This window comes from Sciurus vulgaris (assembly GCF_902686455.1).
Source record: "Sciurus vulgaris genome assembly, chromosome: 2".
NCBI lineage: Eukaryota > Metazoa > Chordata > Mammalia > Rodentia > Sciuridae > Sciurus > Sciurus vulgaris.
In genome coordinates this window covers 71,760,859-71,785,546 of record NC_136462.1, presented here as the reverse complement: position 1 = coordinate 71,785,546, position 24,688 = coordinate 71,760,859, and the positions used below count along the sequence as shown (strand labels likewise).

General features: G+C 36.2%; 1 protein-coding gene across 1 annotated transcript in view; it reads right to left on the bottom strand.

Moving 5' to 3' along the window:
* PRKD1 (protein kinase D1) overlaps positions 1-23,425 on the bottom strand; it is a 319,507-nt gene extending 296,082 nt beyond the window's left edge. Inside the window, exon 1 of the mRNA XM_079127215.1 lies at positions 23,021-23,425. Within this exon, the coding sequence (XP_078983341.1) occupies positions 23,021-23,284 (264 nt within the window). The 5' untranslated portion in view covers positions 23,285-23,425. The remainder of the gene's footprint in view (positions 1-23,020) is intronic.
* Positions 23,426-24,688: the final 1,263 nt, after the last annotated feature.

The window sequence follows — 24,688 nt, the reverse complement described above, 5'->3', positions numbered from 1 at the left end:
AATCACTTCAGATCATGTCCTATATGTGATGTCAGAGGAAGCACAAAAACGATCTTTACCAAACTTGAACCTTAGTTTCTTTGTAAGGCCTCTTACAAAGGTAATCTAAAACTAAGATGCCCACATTGTTATCTAGATATATAATGTTAAAATGTCTATCTTCAAATAATATCAGATATTTAAATTCTAAGCCCCAAGGAAAAATACCCACTAGCTCATCACCGTATCTGTAAGAATAAACACACCCTCATCTAAGTTGGGTTTCTTGGATCTCTTTCACCACCCTGACTGCTTTCATCCAAGTCACCATCATCTCTCACCTGAATTCCTGTAAAAATTCTTAGTTCTCACCCTGGTCTCCACAATCTGATCTCTACACAGCAACCAAGAGTGTGATCCTTTACAAACTTAAATCAGGTCACTCCATTCCTCCTCTCACTCAAGGGAAAGCTAGTCCGACAACAGTCCACAAAGCTCATCTACTTGTAGGACCTGTAGGACAAATATAAACTGTATTTGCTTAGGTGACAGAAGAGGAAGTAAACTTCAATGGTTTTCTCTCCCTGATAATCAGGAAGCCATCAGGAAAACAGAGGAGACTGATTTATACATCCATCATCAAAAACCTTAGATATGGTTGTAAAGCTGGGCAAACAAAAATCAAAACAAACAGCACAGGTAGCAACCAAGAAAAGTACATTACATCATGGTAGTCAGAATTTAGCTACACAAATGGTTTTAAAAGGCTGAGCTTCAAGACATTTTGCTTTATCTTGAAAATTAAACAGACAAAAATCAGGGAAGGAGCAGGAAATTGTGTGCCTTCTGTTACCACAATTGGCATACAAATGAATCTTCTCGTAAGAGCCTTGGAAAACAAACAAAATAAACTGTTATGTTTAACAGAAGAATGAAGATGGAGTAGAAGGGATATGAACACAAAGTGTGGTAGAAAATAATGGCAATAATATTAATCAGCAGTGTAAGTGTAGGTTCCCTAAATATTTTTCCTTTTAAAAGTTCTTAAAAAATTCTTTGTGTTTCTCCATTTATAAAAACATATAAATTTTTCACATTCTATTTAAAAAAGGATATAAAACAAAAGGGTAAACACCTATAAGCCTATTCACCTGAGAAAATCGCTTACAGTTTTAGATAATCAGAGTACCCTTCTAGACTTCTATATATACACACAAATTTTTAATGGCTCATTTTAACATGTTCTATAACCCTTTCTCACTTAACCATATATCACAAACATATTCCATGTAAATGTAAATATATTGCTACATCCAAGTTTTAATGTCTGCATACTCTTAATTACATGCACAAAATTCACTTACCTCCCCCTCATCCAGAGATATTTGAGTTGTTTGCAATTTGTTTCCTTTTATAAACATCTATGCAGTGGGTATTCCTGCACATGTAATTTTTACATATGGGATTTCCATTAAATTAACAATTCAAGAAACAATTTCTAGATCAAAAGGCAAGTATATTTCTATGTATTCTAACACATATTCCTAAACCAAGACTATTCTTCAAAAAAGTGATTCCAAGTTTATACTCACAACAATGAGTCACAAGAATAGTGATGTCCCCACACCATTATTACTGTTTACATCTTTGCTAATCTGATGGGTAAAAAGTAATCTCTCAAAGATGTTTTCTATGCATTTTTATTATAAAATTTCTTAAGATTACTGGCATGATCTTTAAAAAAAAAATGGCCTGTTTCTGTACCTCAAAATCCATGGAATTAAAAATCACTGACAGTTCAGAATCTGCATTTTAACACCTCCATAGGTGATTCTCATGAAACACACATCTGAGAACAGCCAGCCTGTATATTAAATGTTTATAGTACAGAACAGCTGACAAGTGGGCTCATACTAGTTCAATGTCTATTTCAATAGATCTACACAAGTGTAGACCACATAGCTAACAACAGAAATAAATCTCTTCACAACACCACAGAGAGAAGAAATACCGCACTTTCAGAATTATTAAAATGTTAACAACTGTGCGTCTTAAGTTGGAGAACATTCGGTCTCCAACTACATGACTCAAGCAACTCACAATTAACCTTGGATTTAAACTCACAATGTAGGGGAAGCATTATATAACATCTAATGTTTCAAACTGACATTTTTATAAAGGATTTAAAAAGGAACACCCTGAAAGAGGAAACAGAGGGCATGTGTCTTGGGCAGGAAGGAATGGTCCAAAGCATCTACTCTGTATGCTAACAGAAACCCGCATACAGTGCTTTATTTTGAAAAGGGGAGTGTTTTCCAAGGGAATAACAAATGCCACGCTTAGAAAATCCTGTGCATTGCTGTGCAATAATTTCTGGTGTGGAACCATGATCTAATGGAAAAGCAAGTGTTTTGAAGCAAACATATCTTTGCCATTCACTCACTATGCCCCCCTGTTATTAAATTCTTAGTGTAACAGTGTTTTAATCAGCTCTTTTGCTGCTGTGACTAAAGGACCCAACCAGAACAACTGTAAAGGAAAAAAAGTTTATTTGGGGGTTCACAGTCTCAGAGGACTCAGTGCATAAACAGCAGGCTCTCTTCCTTCACTCTCGAGTTGAGACCGAACATTATGGCAGAGTATGTGTCAGAGCAGCTCACCTGATGATCAGAAAGCACAGAGAGACTCCACTCTCCAAATACAAAATTTATACCCCAAAGCCATGCCCCTAATGAACCACTCCTTTACCACACCCCACTTGCCTCCAGTTACCAGTTCAACCCATCAGGGATTAATTCACTGATTAGGTTAATGCCATTACCCAGTCATTTCTCCTCCAAACCTTCTTGCATTGTCTCATGTGAGCTTTTGAGGGGCACCTCACATCCAAACCATAATGTTTGCTAATCTGCAAAATGAGAGCAATTCCAATATCCATAGAATGTTTATAAAGATTGAAAAAAAAGAAGTACTGAGTGCCTAGCTATTCCATTTTTTCCTCTAAGATATGATTAAGAATTACAGTTGCAGTTTTAAAAGACTGACTTGCCTAGGTGAAACTTCCTGCTTCATTATGATCACACAAAATTTTGAAAATCTAACTAACCGTTTGGTACCCAATAGCTATACTAGGCAATCAGGCAAAACAGGACCCAGCCATGTCTACTACACCATTCGGGAAAAGTTGGGTTATCACTGAAAAGGCTGGGATATAAAATTCTCAGGGAAAAAAAAAAAGAATTTTGTAATACGAAAATATTACATGAAGTTGTATTTGGAGGGCATTTCATGCAAAAATAGAACACTAACAATGCTTTATCTTCCAGAGTAAATGAATATAGATGTTAAAGTAATGGATCACATACAGGTAATATGTGTTGCATCATTAAAGACTAAAAAACCATACTTTAAAAGCTGAGGGGGAATGTAAAAGTTTTTAATAGTTTGGTAAATTCTTCAATGGTACTCAAAACTTTTTAGCAAAATATAAATTTAGAATATTGATGTTCAAGAAATATTAGTATTTTCTTAAATACTATGGTGCTTTTCTCAAAAATAAATTATAATAAATACAGCTATTTATGTTTCTTAAAATGTAAAGGAAAAAAAATATATAGCATAAATATGTTAACTCTTTAAATTTAAAGCAAGTTAAAAAATAAAATCTATATATCCTAAAACTACAAATTGTTCCTTAGTTTCACAAATTTAAAAATAAAGTTTTTTTTATTATCCTTTATGTTTCTGAGGTCAGTGATATGCAGAGCTTTTCAATTCCGAGTTTTAAGATTTTACATCTATGTGTATTGTGCACATTAAGAAATTTGTACAATGTTTATAATGGTAATTAAATATAATAAATATCTAAGCTTGAGTTAGCAAAAGAGGTTACAGTCTACTTTTCTTCAAGGACTGAAAGAATTTCAGCTAACAGGACTAAAGATGCTGTCAGTAAAGTGGTCTATGAGCTCCTCAGAGAGGGCATGACTTATTTCTCCTCATTTTATACCAACAGGTCTATGTGTGCCTCAGGCCATAAGGATTCATTACAAAATGTGTATTAAGTAAATAAATCCCACATTATTCAAACACTGGTACTTTTTTTTCCATTTTTTTTATTAAAAATCATAAATTTACATAGGGCAATGTTCTTTGATTCATTCTGTTATTTTTCCCTTCCCCCCACCCCTCCCATCCCTCTTTTCCCTCTATACAGTCCTTCCTTCCTCCATTCTTACCACCCTCCTTATCTCTAATCCTAAACCTAACCCTAACCCTAATGCTAACCCCTCCTACCCCCCATTATATGTCCTCATCTGCTTATCAGCGAGATCATTCATCCTTTAGTTTTTTGAGATTGGCTTATCTCACTTAGCATGATATCCTCCAATTTCATCCATTTGCCTGCCAACCGGTACTTTTTAATGAAATGTGACATCTCTTACATTTTGTCACTGCATGTGGCTATTCTACTTCTCAGCTTAAGATAAAATAAGTCATCAGTTCATCTTTATCATTAGGTCTTCCAACACAACTAAATTGCTAATTCTGACCAAAATAGAAGTCACTGTTATTGTTGTTCATATAAGTTTTGTTTTCAATTGAGCTGGCTGAGAATTTGACAAAATTGGTTCCAATCCCATCCACATGATTACATCAGTTGTACCCAAGATACAAACTGACTGAGACTTCTTTTGCTATTTAGTACAGATATTTTTAAATATTTCCTTATAAGTAAAAAGAAAATGAGATAAATTTTAAAATGACAATATTAAAGACTCCTATCAGGATGCTATTTTAAAGTCAGTGGGCTGGCATATGTTAATACTCATCCAGAAGGTTGAGTCACAATATCTTGATCACTGGAGTGTTCTGAAGTTTAATTGATTAATATTTATGAAATGTTCAAAGTGCAAATTCCCTTATTTATGATGAAAATATGTATGTCAAGTTAGCATTTGCTATTTTAAATTCAACTCACAATTTACTAGGAATCAATATGAGGACACATCAATGGAATATAATTTACATCAAATAAATATACTTTTCTAATGACACCAAATACAGATATATTTGTAAATAAAGTTGAAACATTTCATCATGAGCCAATTTCATTAATTCATTCATGATTATATAGATCAATTTACTACTCAAGGGGAAGAGGGACCTTTGTTTATCCATATTTATTAATCCACCTAGAAATGTTTAAAGAGTTCTATAGACATCTTCAGGTATCAAAGCACATGAACTTCTGACCCACATGCCTAAATTTAAATATAAACTCTGACACTGTTATGTAATCCTAGGCAATTTTCTCCATGCCCAATGTCCTCACTCATAAAGTGAGTAACAATCTTTTAGATTCTTTTGCAAATTCAATGTGTTAAATATCTATGTAAAAACCCTTAAAAGAATTTCCAATATGGTAACAACTGATACAAGTTAGTTATACTAAGGATGCTAATAACAGCACTACTTATCAATATAATTGACCATAATTAATATTATTAATTGCTATTGTTATTTTGACTGATCTATCAGAAGTTAATTCCATCTAATGTATATGTCATTGGTCCCCTTACTGGGCAGGGAGGATTAAATGCTAAATGCAAATGGCACAGTTCACAATCAATTATGACCCAGGAATTCAAAAGCCAATGGGAAATTAATAAAACCTGAAGCAATCTACTATTATTTAAGGCTAAAAAGATGGGAGAATAGTATCCAAATTCCTACTGCAAAATCTTTGGCTTAAAATGCCCAGACTTAGATTTACAGCAAGAAATCATCTTGGACAAAAAGCTAATAAATCAATAATTTCTGGGGATACATGCTCATTTTTTCTGAAAACAGTATAACTGGACTATGGATATCCCAGATGAGTGAGGGCACTTCTCAGGCTGATTTTCAGGCGCACACCAGTGTTCACTAGGTGGTAAGATGGACACACCCGCCTACCAAGATAAAAGAACATTCTCTGAAGGAAGTGACAGACAAAACTCTTGAAAAAGAAAGGTGGGAAGGTCATACCATTTGTCAAGTGTCTGGTAACTTAACCTAATTGCTAAAATTTGACCAAGTTTCCCACCAGGAATTCCAGTCTTCCATGTCCTTGTACCCCAAGGAATTTGGCGGGGAAGGTTCTGATTTTTAAAAAATCCAAAAATAAACAGAAAAAATGCTTTCTGTTTATTAAGATCTCTACTCTTAAAATGTCTAGATAAAAGATAAACTTAGTAATCCCAACCAGTGGGAAAACAGATTCTATTGTGAAAATTCAAGTTGGGATAACCCCTATTCTCAATAGCTGTTTAGGGCTTCACAAAATCTTGCCAGGAAAGGAAACTGAACACATCTGTAATAAGTGGCTTAAAAGCGGGACAGTTTTAAGATAACAGTACTCGAAATGTGACTACAAAATCAGTACTGTTTCACCTCCCATGAATTAGAGACACAGGGTATGAAACCCCCCCTGGCTTAGCACCAAGAGCTAAGAGAAGTCCTCCTCAAGAATGACTACAGAGGTTACCCGCCACTTCAGGCTTACAGCATGCAAGTGTTTGCCCAAAATACAGTGGTTATGTATTTAGGAGACCACAGAGCTCTCATCCAAGAACTGGATGTTATGTCAACCAGCAAGAGGGTTCCAGAAAACCAAATATAATATCCACCCAGCAGGGTCTATGACTCTGAAGAAGGTCAACTTGTGAGCATCCTGCAGATATTTAAGAATGTCTGAGAGACTTAAAACTATATGAGAAAGTAAATTATAAAGGAAGAAGAAGATAAAAACAGCAGGATAGAAAACTTAAAACATAAAACATAAAACAAATGAGGTATAAATCTGAGTTGTCAAATATTAAAATTAATGAAGGGAAAACAAAAAGAATAAGGGAAAGACTAAAAAGAAAAAAAAAGTCCCAGTAAACAGAAAGGGGGATGGATATATATTTAGATAGATAATTTAACACCTGCCAGTTATTGTGCAGCAAATATTGAAAGTATACATAAAATTTATTTAAATAAGCATAAAATTAAGTCACCTGAAAGACTGATATCTAAGAAAAAGAAAAGGTAATTAAGATGTAAAAAGTAAATTAATTAATTAATTAATTAACTAAGATTAAGAACTGGTGGGAAACAAAGTTAAACGTTTTTGAACTGTAATCCTACTGACTCACATCAAAGCTTGAAACTAATGGCTCTTAATTATTAGGACCTTTCTCATTGGAGGCCATTCTGGAATGCTCCCTGACAGCCCATCTGAGCTCCTAAGCCAGATTCACTTCACAGGGGAGTTGGAAACAAAAACAGGCAGACACTTCCACCTAACTTTGGTGAGTCTGTGCTATTTTCTGTTTTTTTCTTCAAAGACATTCTTCTTTCCTCCACATCATCATCTCTCCTACCACTATATTTTATATGTCAGGTTTTTTATTATTTGCATAATCGTGTTCTTAAAATCTGTAGGCAAATCAGGCTGAGATTTGACAAGTTAAAAAAAAATTGAAGTCTTTCATAATATTTCAACTAGGTATCCACTGACAACCACAAAGACTCCTCTTGCAAAGACTCAATTCAATTCAACAAATATTTATTCAGCCTACCATAAAATGTACTCAGGAAGGAAAGCTTTCTATGACTTTAAATCCTTGTCCAGTCAGATGAGAGGAACACCAATGCCTCAGACCAGACTCAGATCCCAGGGTCTTGGTTTGTTGTTTATTTCCTGAAATCACAGTTCAACATTCTCTCCAAGTATTTCTTATCTCCCCAAACACTTTCAATTCACTTTACAAAACAGTTATTTGAATAAGATTATGGGTCAAAGGTGGAAATGGGAACTTCCTAGAAAGCTTATAGCCCAAATATAAAAAAAGATATAATGTGTATACATATTGACAGCACAACCATTTCTAGGAACATAACTAGAAAATAATAAGACAAAACATTTGATGGATCTTCAGTGCCAGGCACTGTTCTAGGTGTATAGAACGTAACAGAGAAAACACAGGCAAAAGTTTCTACTCATATGTTGTTATACAATCACATAATTTACCCCATCTTATTTAATTTACCCAATAAAGATGACTGAATCCTTGATAATAGACCAGCTTTCTCAGTCAAAAGGTAATTCAAATTACTCAAGATGGCTCTACAGTATTTGATAAGCAAGATAACTTTTTTTTTTCACAAAAGAAAGGACTTCCAGGGAAAGATGGGCATGTCAAAGATGACAACCATATATTCTTCTAAAAACCTCAATTGTTTTGCACTTCAGGTTCCTAAAACATATTACAGGGTAGAACAAACTGGATAAGAGTAAAACATAATGCAATTTTATTTTAAGAAATCCTTTTAAGGAATTTTCTTAAACATGTATAGGAATATGTGTTTTACAAACTTTTTTAAAACAGCAAAGTGAAATATAATAAAGAATCAGGTCTGCTCTTATGAAAGAAAGAGCAGTGTGTGACCATGTTTGTAAACATGTTCATTGTGAAACTTGTGAATTTGCCAAAGTTGGCTATGATATATAGCAGTTTATTCTACATCTTGCTACTTATATCACTTCATTTTTCTATGTAAAGACAAAAAAAAAACAAAAACAAAAAAAGTGCATTTGCACTTTTCAAACTGAAAAAAAGCAAAAAATCATGTTATTCCAAAATAAACCTACAATACAACTTAATCTTAGAAATTAATCTTAAGAATACTGAGATAATAGCCAATGAAATTCAAATATAGATATCATATATAGTAAGTATATAAGGTGGCAACACATACATATAAGAACATTTTAAAGAAAATAAAAACAAAAATAGGAAGAATCTTAAATTTCGAAGAGTAAGAGAACAGGTTAAAAATATCATCATATATCCATGTACCAATTCTATTCAGACATCAGAAAGAGGTACCATGAGTGTTCTTTTATTTTCAGAGGAAGATATCGATTTAGAGAATGATTCTATAACTTGTGACTAGATGGTTATATAAAGCCTCAGGAAACTGCCAACATTCAATCATGTATCTCTAAGAATTATGTAGCCCCAAGAGGAAAGAAATATTGAAAATATTAATGAAATAATATTCCATTAAGTTCAATGGCCTCTAACATATGCAGGAAATAGATTAACCTATTTTAAGAGTAAAAGAAATTCAAAATCCAATCATATGATCAATCGAGGTAGGAATCTGAAACTAGTCAGCACAAATAAAAAGAACCTAGGGATGTAAAGTTCATGGCTACCTCCCTCCTTTCTTAAAGCAATGGAATCACTGACAGAAATGGGGTTGCATGGAAGTGATCTACACTTCTGACAAGAATCCAACCTTCAACCCAACTAAAAAGCATTGGTGTTTATACAGCCAGCCAAGAAGACAACTACACAATTTACATGGAAGGGGAACTATACAATTGTATGAGACTACATAATTATTTCCCGGTGGAAAACATATTTCAAACATAAAGAGTTGAAATTGAAAAGTAGGAAAGTTTAAGCAAATCATATCCTAATACAAACACTTTTGTGCATATTATGTACATACATATAATAAAATAATTAATTTTGTCTTGTATGTATGGTATTAAAATATTGAGGAACTTAAACTTCTCCATATTTATAAGTTTAATTTATTAGATGTATCAGAGTTACTTAAGAATATGTAAAAGTTGCCAGGCACAGTGGTGCATGCCTATATTCCCAGCAGCTCAGGAGGCTAAGAAGGAGGATTACAAGTTCAAAGCCAGTCTCAGCAACTTAGTGAGGGTTAAACAACTTAGTGGGACCCTATCTCAAATTTAAAAATAAAAAGGGCTGGGTATGTAGCTCAGTGGCAAAGTGCCCTTAGGTTCAATCCCCAGTACAAAAAAAAAAAAAAAAGGAATATGTAAAAGTTTATCATAAAGGTAATTTGAGTATTTAAAGGAAATCAAATATATTAAATTTAGAAATTCAATTAAAATTTTTGAAAACATTTAAATAATTGAATGTGAAGGATACCATAATTTCTCAAAGGTCTTAAAATACTGTTAAAATCTTCCAGATTTATAAGTTGTATTTGAAAGTTGTACTACAAAGAATAAGATACATCTGAACTTGTAACTTTAATAACTTGAATATTAAATTCAAAAACCAAAGCAAATTTCTGAAGTCTCCTCTTCACACAAAACTACCCTCAAGGGCACTGAACATTTTATATTTAAAAACTGGCACAGAAACACAAAGTATCTAGTGAAAGGAACAAATAAAATAATATGCAAATTATAATAAGCATATTTATTTACAGAAAAAAAATCTGGTAATATATACGCCAAAAGGTTAATTGTGTTAACTCCAAGTGGAATGATTCATTTGAACACTGATAAATTTCTCACCTTTCCTGGACTATCAGTGAGTTGTATCAAGAGAAATCACTATGCAATTTTATTTTGTAATAATGCTTTAAAAGTTCCAAATATACTAAAGAAAGGCAATATTTGAGGCGCCTTTCTAGTCCACTAAGAACTACTATACATGGGATTGGGGAGACAGCACAGCTGGTAGAGTGCACTTGCCTTGCAAGCATAAGGCCCTGGGTCTGATCCCCAGCACTACTAAAAAAAAAAAAAAAAAAAAAAAAAAAAAAACTACTACACTATATGCTGCACAATAGTTATTTAGAACAGGAAATCTTAGAACCAAATTGAATTATGCATGGACTTTAGATTAATCATGTCTATCTACAACATACACCTACATCTTTGTAAAGTCTGATGATAGAATTATTCAACAAAGGAAGTATTGACCTCAGCCCTGCATACAGATGTGCAAGGCAATTCACAATTCAGATTGACTAGCACTACTCAAGTGAAAGAAAACTTCCACCTGGCTTGCAACTGATCATGCAGGAGTCAGAGTAAGTTCACCTTTGGGTGTGTTCATTCAAAATTGACAAAAAAAAAAATAAACAAACAAAATTTATAAAAAAGAATAAAAGTATCTGCAAAGCATAACCCTTAGCAAATGGGCCACTCAAATACAACTTCTCAAATGAAAGCAACCTCTAAAAGGCACTTTTCTTAAGGACTCTTCATTATTTTCTCAGAAATCTATTCAGAATCAGTGTACTATTCAAGAATGATTTGTTGATTTACACTGGTAGTGAAGATTCTTTATATTCACCAGTTTTGAGCCACAAGGATCAATACATAGTCTTATCATATCTCTTCTCCCAAAAACTTCTGTGTCCACATCTCATTGGAAAGAGGTGTTTTGAACCAACTTAGTCAATTTACTCACAAAAGATAATTTCTTTGGATAAATGACAATGATGTTTGAAAATTTAAAGATGGGTAAGAACTAAGGATCTCCACAACTTTGCTTGTTTGTTTGTGTTTGATGGTGTTATCAGGGTATAAGGACACCAGATTCCAAACAAATTCTGCTGTGCAGATATTTATTATTTAAAAAATACTATTAACAATTACACATATTATAGATTTGATGACTCTTTAAGGATGAGAAGTTTTCCTCCAATAAATAATCATATGTCTCTAATGCAATAATACCCCCAATGAGAGTCCATTTCTAATGTTCATTACATCAGATATCAGTGTCAAAGGTGTGTGGAAGGAGGGTATCTTGCAAATAACAAGAGAATCTTTGAGTGGTGGCTTCCAAAGTGACTGAGATTCTAGCTGATCACTAATTGGGATGAAAATTTCAAATGAGGGAAGCCTTCTGGATGAAAGAATAACTTAACATATCAATAATACCACACTGTCAAAGTTGAAGGGTTAAGTAAATTTCGGCCAATACAATTAGTTCAGGATTTTACCCCCAATAACCTGATTATTCCAAGCACTCTCTACAAATCTAAGGTCATTCAGGCAAATGAATAAAGTATTGGGAGAAGTTACTTTTTACTTGGGATCTGTGTGATCTGGAGTAAATGATTGAACCTGTCTGACCTTTAGTTTCCTCATCCTAAAATAGAGGTCATATGACTGACTACAGAAAAGGGCTGCTGTGAGATTCAGAAATGACAAATGAAAAGAAGCTAAGCTACACAGTTGGGCAGAGAGAGTAAATGCTGGGAAGGTTTTGTTCCTGGAGGCTCCCCTCTGCTGGCCACTGCGCCAAGAGAGAAACGGCCAGCTCAAGGTCCTCTGCCTCTCATGGAATTTTCCAAAAGAGGTCCTGGAACTTTGTTGATCATGACCCAATGCTTCTGGGACTAGCCCTTCCTAAAACTCTTACAAGGTCATCATGGAATTGCTCCTTAGAGGTCTCGCCTGTGACACTCATAAAACTTCCAAAACAGACTTCTCTGCTTGTTAAAAGCCACTCCTAGGTCTCTCCCACTGCTATTCATGAGTTAGTTCATGGAGCCATTCCTTCTGACTCAATTCACAGAAAGCCAGAGCTTTGCTGTCACCATCTTTTCCTGCCCTCAGGAGCCACTAGTTTCAAATCCCATGGGTTTTGCTAGTTTAGCCTGCCCGGGTTTATTTACCACCACAGATTCAAGATCATGGCCAAAGCTTAACTGACACCATTCACAGGCTCTTTTCTACTTCTGACAATGGTGGAAAAGCTGCCACTGTTTGTTTGCCTCAGACCACAGCTCAGGCCCAAGTGGTCTTGACCTCTCATGTTACTGCTCTGAGCATCTAAGTGGACTAAACAACCTCTATCTAATTATAACTCCTTGGCTCATACATGTTCTTAGGTGTGGCTTTCCATGCCAGAGTACAGATAACCTTTAAAGGAGGCCAAGTGTCACAATTACCAGTTTCATCACAGGAACTGCAGATGGCTCAGAGTGAACACACCACCTCACCTTCTATACACCGAGTGACAGCCCTGGTCCTGCCCAACAATCTCCTTTCTGTGTCAGAAAAATCATTCTTTGGACTATCCAAATTCCTCCTGGTCTGTTGGGTTACGGAAGTCCTACCCTGTGGCAGTGATAACCTAGATTGCTGAAGAGGATGCAGCCACTTCTTCACCTATTGTAAGAAATCCATGGGCCCATCTAAACTGCCCTACCAGAACAGGGCCTATAGCCATTTCTCAACATTTTGAGGAGTTAAAAGGGGGGAAATGTTCACATTTAATTGATTTTTAAAAAATGTTTATGCACATTGATAGATGTCCTAATTCGATCAGTTAATTTCTCTAGGAGTGAATTCAATCACCTGGATGTAATCATCCTTCAAAACAAAGAGGGAGTTCCATAACCACCCAGTAGTTATCATATCTTTAATATGATTGATTTAGATGGCCTGAGAGTTGGAAAATCTTATATTAACAATTTAACCTAATGGAATAATATTTACTAATGATTAATGTAAAATATTTTAATTCTTAAGAAAATCTGAAATTTATACTAACACAAATGTAGTTGAATAAATTTGAAGCAAAAGAAAAAAAAATTCCTAAAACCAAACTATTTACAAAAGTAGAAAAAAACACATAAAAAACAATCACAGTTAATGTACATGAATTTTACATTTGAACAAATTGGTTTTTATATTTGATGTAAAAATACATTTCATTGCGACATGTCTTATCAAATCAGGCTTTGATTATATTGATACCATTTTATTCCACTGTTTATGAAAAAGGAAACAGACTCATCTTTATTTAAAACATTGATCTTTTAATTGGGTCCAATCATCTATTATTTCCGTGGTTACATTTTGTTGACTGAAACAAACTTTAACTGTCAAGGTATAACACCTCACACACTGCCAAATTCCTCCAATACCTAGAAACAATAAACCAAAATACCACAGGAGCTTTGCATACAAACAAAAAAGTGTGTCATAAACTGAAGAGGATGATTATAGCAAATCCACACATCTGGAGTTATTTTTTAAGGTTAAAAAATGTTACATTTTAACAGAAATAATATATTGGTTGATTAAGATTTCAAAAACATTAAGGGCTTTGCATATACATCTTATTTCATCCCTTTTAAGTGCTAACAGCTTTCTGAGACAATTTCTGTCCCCATTTTTTAGAGGAGGAGCCTGAGGCTTAGATGGAGAGTTAAGTAACACCTAGAAAGAAGAAAGCAAGAATGAAAGCTAGAGTTCTTCTTCCAAAAGTCTGACTTTTATATTTTCTAGAGACTAGTCCTATTATATAGTTAGAACAGTGATTAGTTCTTTCCTGTATTTTTTAATAATGACACTGAAAAATAGGCCAGAGGATAATGAAAAATTGAACCAGACCACATGGCTAAAAAAAGAAGTCAATTATCTATTGAGATATCCCAGTGAAAGATTAAAACCTAAGGAGGGGTTAATATCCAAAACATATAAGAAACTCATACTATAACTCAATAGCAAGAAAATGACAATAATTTTTTAAAAACAAGCAAAGGACCTGACCAGACATTTCTCAAAAGAACACATACAAAGGGTCAATAGGTATATGAAAAAATGCTGAATATCACTAATCATCAGGGAAATGCAAATTAAAACCACACAAGACACCACCTCATTCTTGTTGAAATAGCTATTCTCAAAAAGATAAGGATAGCAAGTATTTGTGAGAATTGGAGAAAAGAGAACCTCTATACAATATTTGTGAAAATGTAAATTAGTACAACTATTATGGAAATGGCATACCAGTTCCTAAAGAGATTAAAAATAGAACTATCATATGATCCCACTTCTAGGTATATATACAAAGAAAATTAAATCGGTATGTACAAGAAATATCTAAACTCCTGTGTTAACTGCAGCCTTACTCACAATAACCAAGATATGGAATCAACCTAAGTGTTCATAACAACCAAGTAGATAAAGAAAATCAGACACAGACACACACACACACACACACACACACACACACACCCATAACAACCAGCTAGATAAAGAAAATCAGACAGACACACACACACAGAGGAATATTATTCAGCCTTAAAAGAAAAAGGAAATCCTATCATCTGCAGCAATACCAATGAACCTAGAGGACATTATGCTAAGTGATACAAGTCAGACATAAAAAGACAAATAACATGAACTCACTTATTTGTGAAATCTAAAAAAACCAGAACTCATGGAAGCAAAGAGTAAAATAACAATGGTTGCAAGAACTAAGGATATAGATGCATAGGTTGGTACAGGTAGAGGTTGATTAAAGGGAATAAAGTTTCCATTAGACAGTTATACATGAGTTCTGAAGATTTATTGTGCTGCAGAGAAACTACAGTTAATAATTACAAGCACTATATATGTGCAAATTACTAAGATAGTATCTCTTAAATGTTCTTACCATCAAAAAATGTAACTATGTCAGATGATGAATATGTTAATGGGCTTAATTAAATAATTTACCAAACATATGCATATAACAATGTCACCCTATGCACCATAATATATATAATTTATATTTGTCAATTTTACCTTAATAAAGCTGGGGAAGGGAGGAATCTCATAGGGTCATCTAATAATGAAGGGTTAGAAAGGGACTCAATGTAGGAAAGGTATTTTGCATCAACAGAGCAAAAAAAAATCCAATATTAATTTATAAAATTATATAAAATCACAAATTTGAAATGATCCCAGTGGAACCAAAAGTAGGTACCATTTGTTGAATCTGATTAAAAAGCTAATAAATGTGTTTTCAGACAGCACTGACCATTAGGTATCAATGCTCACCTGCTCACAGAGGCTGAAAATAAGAAGTGGTGATCCTTTAATGTTTCATTTTTCTGGTCTTTGCAATTTACCACTGGATTCTTTATTTCTACTTTATTTTACTGCCTCTTCCATTCTTCCCCTCCTCCATGTCTCTGGTTACACAAGAACATGACCTGCAACAATGTCAATACTTTCTCAAAAACCTGTAAAGTATGACAATTCCTAAGCAGAATGACATGGTACAAAACAAATAAACTGAAAAATAAAAAGTCTATGATGACAGTAGGTATTTACCTCACTGCAAATGAGCAATAAATGAAGCAATAGTAGGGATATTTAGTGTAGAGGGAAAAAAATCAAACTAAACTTTAATTTTGCATACAGTAGCAAGCTTCAGTGGTCTCAAGATTTAACATTTCACATATATGTCACAGTCCCTCCAAACATCTGAACCAGTGAGGGGGGTAAAATTTTGGTTTTTTCCAAGATAAAGTGGAAAAAATAGTAGCTATTAAAGTATATGTTTATTTTGATAACAAAATAACATACTAATCTAAAAGCCTTAGATTACAAAAATTCAATTTATTACACACATTTATACTTTTCACTAATATTTTCATTATCACATTCATAGTTTTAAATCATTTTATGATATATATGGAAAAAAGTGGCTGCTGACAATAAAGGAGAGAAGCATTCAGAAATTCTTGAAATTGTGCCTAAACACAAGCAGTAAATTCAACAAGTTGCTCATCAATCAGTGCTTTAGATGGAATACATGCCAATGAACCAGGAAAGGATAATTTCTTTTTTTCCTTTTCACCAAAATAAGTTGAACAATTCTTGCATGATTGCATATTTAAAAATCTAAGCTTCATATTTGCCAACATTGTTAGGTTGCTGTATCAACTCTCTAGCTTAAGCCAGATAAAAGCTTTTACAACTTTACAAGAAACTTCTATTCAGGAAACTATAAATTTGGACAGGCATAATTGTTTCTAAAGATGTGGTATTTTTACATCAATTCTTACCTTTCTAACTGTCTAAATTATATGATATTCCACAATGACCATGGTGGACATATAATTAAAGATTTTGTATATTTAATTATCTGTTTTCTATGTGAGACCAGAAAGAGTAAGATTCAGCATAATATGGGCTTTTCTGCTGCCAAATAAACTTCAAGTGGTGCCATCATTTTGGTTTTTAATAGTACAAAAATATCTGATTGACAATATCATAAGAATTCCTGGGGAAATTTTCACATATTCTTACGAAGGAAAAATAATTTTGAATAATGAGAGTAAAATAATCATTTTCTTTGTATCTAAGTTCAATCAAAAGAAAGAAGAAAAATAATGCACTCTTTTCTTCTGTTTGATTTGGTTCCAACATACTGCAACATTAAGGAAAGATTCAAGAAACTGAAAGCTCATTTTCAAAACTTCTCTAGAGTAATGCTGGCGAAATTAAAAGGTGAGTACTGTCTTCTAAAAATCCTGTATTTTTTGAGTCCATTCTCACATTTTGGCTTAGATCTTTCACATTAACCAATGTACTGCCAGAAGTCAGAAGTCAAAAAAGACTAATTATTCCCAATAAATAAAAACAAGGTAAACAAATATGAAAACAAAACAAAGAAGCCTCATGATATTGTTAGTTCCTATGGGACTGCATTTTACCCACTTCTAATCCAGTCTAAATAGCCCTACTATCTTGATCATTATGCTAATTTCTTGATATCTATGTTTTACTTTTATTAGAAAAGGTGCTTTTTTTATTTGGTAATACAATGTAAATATATTAATCCTCAAGGAAATCTGAGTGGTTGAGATTTGAGGAACTTTCAAAATACAACTACTTCTAAGATTTGCCTGTTATAGAAGACAGAGAAAAAGTAATGTCACCTGGGCCTTAGAGTCAGCCATATTGCTATCTAATATTACAATTTTAATTATATATTGAGATAAATATAGCACAATAGATACATATTTCTTTTGTTATCAAGATAATATGATAGTCTTTAACAGGAGCTTTAGATGGTCAACAATACCACTTATTACCCACATATTTACCAGGCAGTATGTATAATCCTTTACACATATTATCTTTAGTCCTCCAAGTAATCTTAAATAAGTTACAACCATATAGTCATAGACTTACATATCTGCAGCATTGTCTGAAAAGGTCATTTAAAGTCAGACATGCATAAACTAGTGAAGACATGGACAATCAGCTCACCAAAAATGAGCAATAATATAACTGGTAAAAGAAAGTCATAAATCTCCCATAGTAGTTATGAAAGGAGTTTGGTGAGATTAAACAGCAAACATCACAATTATTCAAGGATGGTCTTTGGGACAAATTTATAAGCTTTAGTAATAATTTTCTAGTCCTCAGCACTACCATCACCACCATACATACTATAGTTTTATTCTTCCAATTTTATCTCAAACCTGAATCTAATGACCTACATTAATTCATGTATTTGCCAAAACAGTCAATTGTCCAACTTTTCCCAGCCCGATGTTTGTAAGGCTTAGTGCTTTTAACTTCAGAGCCTCAAAGAATCTTCTCCTTGTGAAACTATTACATAGGATATACATCTGTAAGAAAAGGGTTGCAGGGGCTGGGGTTGTCACTCAGTGGTAGAGTACTTGCCTAGCATGTGTGGGGCCCTGAGTTCAATCCTCAGCACCACATAAAAATAAATAAAAAAAAAAAAAAAGAGGCATTGTATCCATCTAAAACTTAGAGAAAATTTTAAAAAAGGCTTACATATCTGTTTCTCTTTTAGATTTTGAGATATGTGAGTCCCCACTTTACACAAAATACAAAGTAATATTTCAGTATTTGGATAATCAAACTCTTAAAAATATATTTCAAAGAAGAGCACTTAAGCATAAACTACACACATATAGATAGATCCAAAATATGAAACCTTTTGAGCACCAATGTGACACAAGTGGAAAATTCCATGACTGACATCATGTGACCTGTTGTAGTCAGAATTTAGACACACTAAAAATACTGTACAAAATCCCTTTTAGGCTCTCTATATAAGGTGTATATAAAACATAAATGAATTTTGTGTTTAGATGTGGGTCTCACCTCCAAGATATCTCATTATGTCTTATAAATACTCCAAATTCCAAAAGGATCTAAGTCTAAAACACTCATGATTCCAAGCATTGTGGATAAGGGATATTCAACCTGTGTAGTACACATATATACAGCAGATATTATATAACACCAAAATGTAATCCTAATATACTATTGAACTAGAAAATAAATTTAAACTTTAAATGTATATAAATATTATATTACTTAAGAATCACTTAATGCAAAAATGACAAACTCTATATACTTCATTATTCAATCAGAAATCAACAGACATACAATATGGCTAAATATAAAGTTAGAATGAAAATATACACCCAAGACCCAAAGACTATCATTAATTCAACAGAATTTTGTTGTTCCATGGATGTTGGGTTGGCCTACCAATTGACTACTTTCAGCTTTTTTAATCTATGTAGAGTTAGAGCAGCCAAAATTAACAATAAGGGTTAAAATGAACTATAACTATTAATAAACAATGTACAATTAGGAAGATGAAACAATTACAAGCAAAGTAATACTACTCTCAAACCAAGGCACTAACCTTGTTACTCTTGGAATAGTTACCTTTTACTTAAAATCTCACTTTGCAATTTTCTTGGCCAGAAAGATGATCTGCAAAGTGAAACTATATATCAGTCTTACAGATGTTACTACTCTGTTTAAGTATACTCATGAGAAAAAATATTAGTTATCTTTCTAATAAGATAAAGCTAAAAGAAATGCCCTAAAATTGCACCACACATCCCTAAATTAACACTGCTTGTTTAAAAATGTGTGTGTGTGTGTGTGTGTGTGTGTGTGTGTGTGTGTGTGTGTGTAGATAGGTAGATAACACACTATGAAACCAAATTCATCCTTTGGAAGGCAGCTCCTTTGCTTCTCCTTGTTTCAAAACAATTCTTTCTGAGTCTATATATTCAAGGTTCCTTTGATAGTATAAAATAATAGGGTTTCAAATGAAATCAATTATTGTTATTTTAATCGTCAGAAATTAATCATGTATACTAACAGAATATATATCTATTTTAATACACAACCAGTCCTTAAAGTTACATGCTTGTGAAGTAAAGAAATAAGCATAATATAAATAAAATCCTGAGTCCAATCTTCTAAAACAGAAGGAATTAGTGATGTATAGATATGTTGTTACATTTTTAAAAAGACTAGATCTCCTCCTCTAATTAAAAGATAAAATAAATAATTCTTTAGTTTTATAATTCAGTAAATACTTAGGGTATATTACCTTAAAATTAAAGTATTTTTTAAATTACCATCAAAAATTTTCAAGTACAACCATATGTCTACTTTCCAAAGTTATGTAAAGAAAAACATAAATCCTAAATAACAATAGTAATTTAAAGATGAGTTTTTCTTACTCAGCCCTGTACACCTCAGTTACTCATTCCACAAAAGTTTCCCATGAATGTTGATGAAATCAACTGAACAGTTAATTAATACTTCCAAAGATTTAAGCTAGGGTGATTTATGTTAGTATTTAAGGAGCTCTTAAATAAAGTGGATGAAAACTCTCTTAACACATTTTAAAATAATAAATGTGAAGGACCCAGAAAAATCAAGAGAACCTTCAACTGTAAGCACAGCTCCAGATTACAAAGTAAATTGTAAATGATTTCAAACTCTAAAGCTCTCTCCTGGAACATCCAGATTCCTCTTTCCCCTTCTGTCCCTCCTGCCTACTTCCTCTACCTTTCTCTATTTTTTTCTTTCTCTCTTGTCATCCTTCCTCATTGCTGATGCCTTCAATAGGTACTTCAAGAAAACCTGAAAACAAAGGACAAAAGGACCTCCTCCTACTTCCTTTACTCCACACTTAACAATCTCTGCCATTCCTAATGTCACAAAGACATCCCTGCTAACTTGTGATAGATGTTCAATTCTCTTCATCTTCTTTTTGTCTGGGATAATAATATATTCTGAAATAGATGATGGAAGACAAGACAGTCAAATGAATTGAGAAAGTCCTCTGTCTAGACCCTCTCTACTCAGTATATACTAATTCACAGTATTCTGTGTATAATTAACTCTCAAATTCACATCTCTACATCTAATTCTTACTTTGTCATGATTTAGGGGAAAAAAAAATCAAAGTGACTTCTGTATCCTGGCTGTCCGAAGCAAAGTTTTCAAAGTTTTAGAGACAGAGAACTATAAGAATAAATATAAAAGGAAAGGATTCCCTTACAAATCAGTCACCAGTGCATTTCTTCGGGTCTCTCCCCCAGAGTCTTGGCTCAAGTTCTAACTAGCTCATGACTGAACTCCAGTTTTCTTTGTGCCATAACATTTTTAACATTCTAAAACATCCTCCACACAGCAAATCCATCTTTCAAATATCCTTGGTATATCTTTATGAGAAGATTACTGAAGCTTCTTAGTAATTTGAGTTCATTTTATTTTCATAATTCAACTTTCCCTACATACCCTCCTCACTACCCACAAGCCTGCTGCATTCCACAGTCATTTGCTGCCCCTCGCTCTCTTCATGCAGCACCCCTCTTAGTAGCTACTGAGACAACTGGAATTCACTCTCCATCCAAAACCCCATCCCAAACCTCTAGAACCATGCCTGTTTCTCCCCATCCTAAACTCCATCAAGGGGAGAGAGACAGGCAGACACTGTGAGTGTGTGTGTACTTTAAAGTCAGTCAAAACAAAGTCTGTCAATATTAACTTGGCCCAATTTGAAATTTCTCTGACACTAAATCACTTCCTTTAGAATTTAAGTAAATTAGAATTTTATAGAATTCCATGAACTTTTGGAAAAATTTTATTAGACATTGTGCATAAGCTTATCTAGCACTGCTTTTTAATTAACTGGTTAGCATCCTAATGGAGACTGTTTTAAGCTGAAACTTCCTTCAAAATAAGGCCTTCAGTGCCTAGGAGAGTAGTCCTGTTCACCCACAACAGACATTCAAGAACACTGATTAGAAGGAACAGAATATGACTTGTACCAGCATTCGACAAAATTGATCACTTCTGAAGGAGTTGCAAATAATTTAGTTACATACAATATAAAATATCATTCATTTCAATAAACAAAAATTCCTGGCATTCACTGTTACCTTAGTCTGGCCTCCAGAACTTTAACAATTTCCTATATTAGTGATTTTTCCCTGGATTTTTTTCCTAATATCACTGTGTTCAGTGCCTCAAACAACAGTCCTTAAGATTTAAAAAGCTCTATTCCAAAGAGTTTAAAGAAACTAACTCATGATTATTCGAATGATCAATAAAAGGTGAGTACTAGCCAGTCCTCCAGGATTGAAATTGAGAACTTTTACAGAGCTCTTCTCCACCCCGCAAACGCTGGCTGTTTATATTAAGACTGGCGCCAGGGTCTCCTCTCCCTTGCCCCTTTATCACCTCTTTCCATGTTACATCCCTCCGGATAGCTTTGGAGATAACGTGAAATTCAAAATCGCACTGTAAACACTGGTGGGCTCATTGAGTCTCCTCCAGGGTGGCCTAACCCAGGATAAGGGCTCCTTTTCAACCTACTTTTGGGGCTGCTGTCCAGAGTCCCATAACCTCAAACTTCAGAGCACAGACAACGTTACGTTCCCCTGGTCATCGCCCCCACCACTTCAGTTATCTATCAGTGCCCCCAGGGAATGAAAAGCAGGACGGCTGTAACTTTCAGGTTTTATTGTTTGAACATTTGTTTCCATGCTTATATAGAGGTGGGACTAAGAGAGGACAGGACTTGGGCGTTGTGGTCTGGTCAATCGCCCTTTCTTTTCTTAAAAGTTTAATTGACAGGTGAGAAATTCCCTGTCTCCGGGTCATTCCTGGAACTCCTCAACTTCAATTTGAGCTGGGAGAGGGGTCTGGAGTGGAAGGGAGTGGTGCTGAAATCCTGCTGAGCTTGTCCCAGGGGAACTCAGTTGCAGGAAAGAGGATTCCGGCGCCAGGAATGCGCTGGTCCAGGGTCCAGAGGGAAGAGAGGGGAGAGACGGGAAGCCTAGAGTTTAAGGAGGGGCATAAGGAGAAAAGGGCAAGATGCCTGGAAATGCCACGAGAGGGATGGAAATGGGTGAAGAGGATGCAGGCAGGAGAGCAATCCGAACTGTTATTAAAAAAAAAAAAAAATGAGAACTAGGAGAAGACTGTCCAACCCCGGCCGGTGCCAGACCCTTCCAGAGCGCGGGCGAAGCTGGTTCCCCAAGGAGGCACCGAAGCCAGAAAGTTGGCGCGGCCAGGGGCGGCCAGGAGGGCAGCGCCCCCTGCGCGGCGGGGAGGCGCCCGGCTCCTTACCTTCTGGTCCACGATGGAGCAAGCCATCTCGCGGACGTGCGCCAGGCTGTAGTCCCCAGATGAGTCCTGCAGCAGCAGCACAGGCTCGCGGCTCAGGCCGATCTGCAGATGGAAGGAGATGCCCCCAGCCGGAGCTGCTACAGTAGCCAGGAACGGGGCTGGCGCCGGCCCCGACCCCGGGACCAGAGCTGCGGCGGCGGCCGCCGCGGCCGCAGCCGCGGGCAACAGCGGGCTGGGCGGTCGCAGCAGCGGAGGGGCGCTCATGGCTCGGTGGGGCGGGACGCGGGGCCGAGCAGTCAAGGGCGGGGACCGGCGGCGCGGCAGCCGAAAAGTTTTGCAGCCGCGGAGCCGGGAGCTTCTTTCTCTGAGAGCCAAGACGGAAAATAAAAACTTTCCGGAAAAGTCCCTGCGCGGGGGGAGGGCGAGGGGATGAGGCGCGGGAGGGGAGGGGAAGAGGGAAAATGGCCGTGGCGGGAGGACTGAGCCGCCGGGAGCGCGGCCGCCGCGCGGGGGAGGCGCCGCCGCCGAGGAGCAGCCGCCGCGGCGCGCTCTGAGGGACGGGGCGGCGGGTCAGCGCGGCCCGGGCGCTGGGCGGGGGCTGGGAAGGGGGCGCGAGGGGCGGGGTAGGGGACCTGGGGGCGGGCACTGCGGAGCCACCACCCGGCAGGCGCCGCTGCCGCAGGAGCCGCGGCGGCCGCAGTGGCCGCAGGGTGCCCAGCCACCGCCCCCTCTGCCCACGGTTCCGGGGCCCTGATCCTCTGCGAGCCCGGCAGGACGCAGTGGCAGAGCTCAGAGCCGCCTGGGCGGGCGCTGTCGGTCGCGTCCCGCTGGGCCTCGGATCTCCGCGAGTCCGGCTGCCGGGTCTGCGGACGGGGCGCACCTCCAGTGACACGTCCTGGGGCTGCGAACTCCCCAGTCCCTGTAGTCCCCGCCACTTCTGCCAGGTGCTCGAGGACTACGCATTTCTACAAGCGAGGTGACTTTTGATGCACCCAAGAATGCTGAGTCCAGTGGTCCCCCTAGTATCTTATTTTAGAGGGTAAAGGGAGGATGAAAAGAGCGGGTCATCCGGAACCCACTTACAGTTTGTTGCTGAAAGAGTAGGAAACCGATCCATGGTAATGTATTTCAGTCTGCCGCATCTACACACACACACACACACAAACACACACAGCCTTACACCCAACCCCCGCCTGCTCCACCCAACTCCTAAGGCACACATAAGTAGCTGAATTCAGGAGATGGACTCTTGGAAGAAAATCCTTTGTTTCTATAAGGATAGGCAAGAGAAAGTTCTGATGTGGCGGCCTCTTTCCCTTTACTTGATTCTTTGTGTCCGGAGCTTCTACTTTGGAGTCTCAGAAACCGTTTGCTTTTCTCCTCTATCAGTCTAAAGTTCACTTTGTAGGAGTGGTGCTCCCAGCTCCACCCCAGCAGCACCATCATTAAGACTGGGCACAACCTGCTATAATTCTGAAACTGTTGGTGGTGATTGTTTGGTGTCACGGGGAGTAAAGTGTGCCTCCCAGTACGTGGGGCTGAATTCCAATCCTGTCCAGGCATCAGGATAGCCTTCGTGGGTGCAGAGGATCCAGATTTCACAAGGACCACCTTCAGTTTAATCCTCTGTGGTATTAGTCAGCTGTCACTGTTTTGGAATTCTTAATA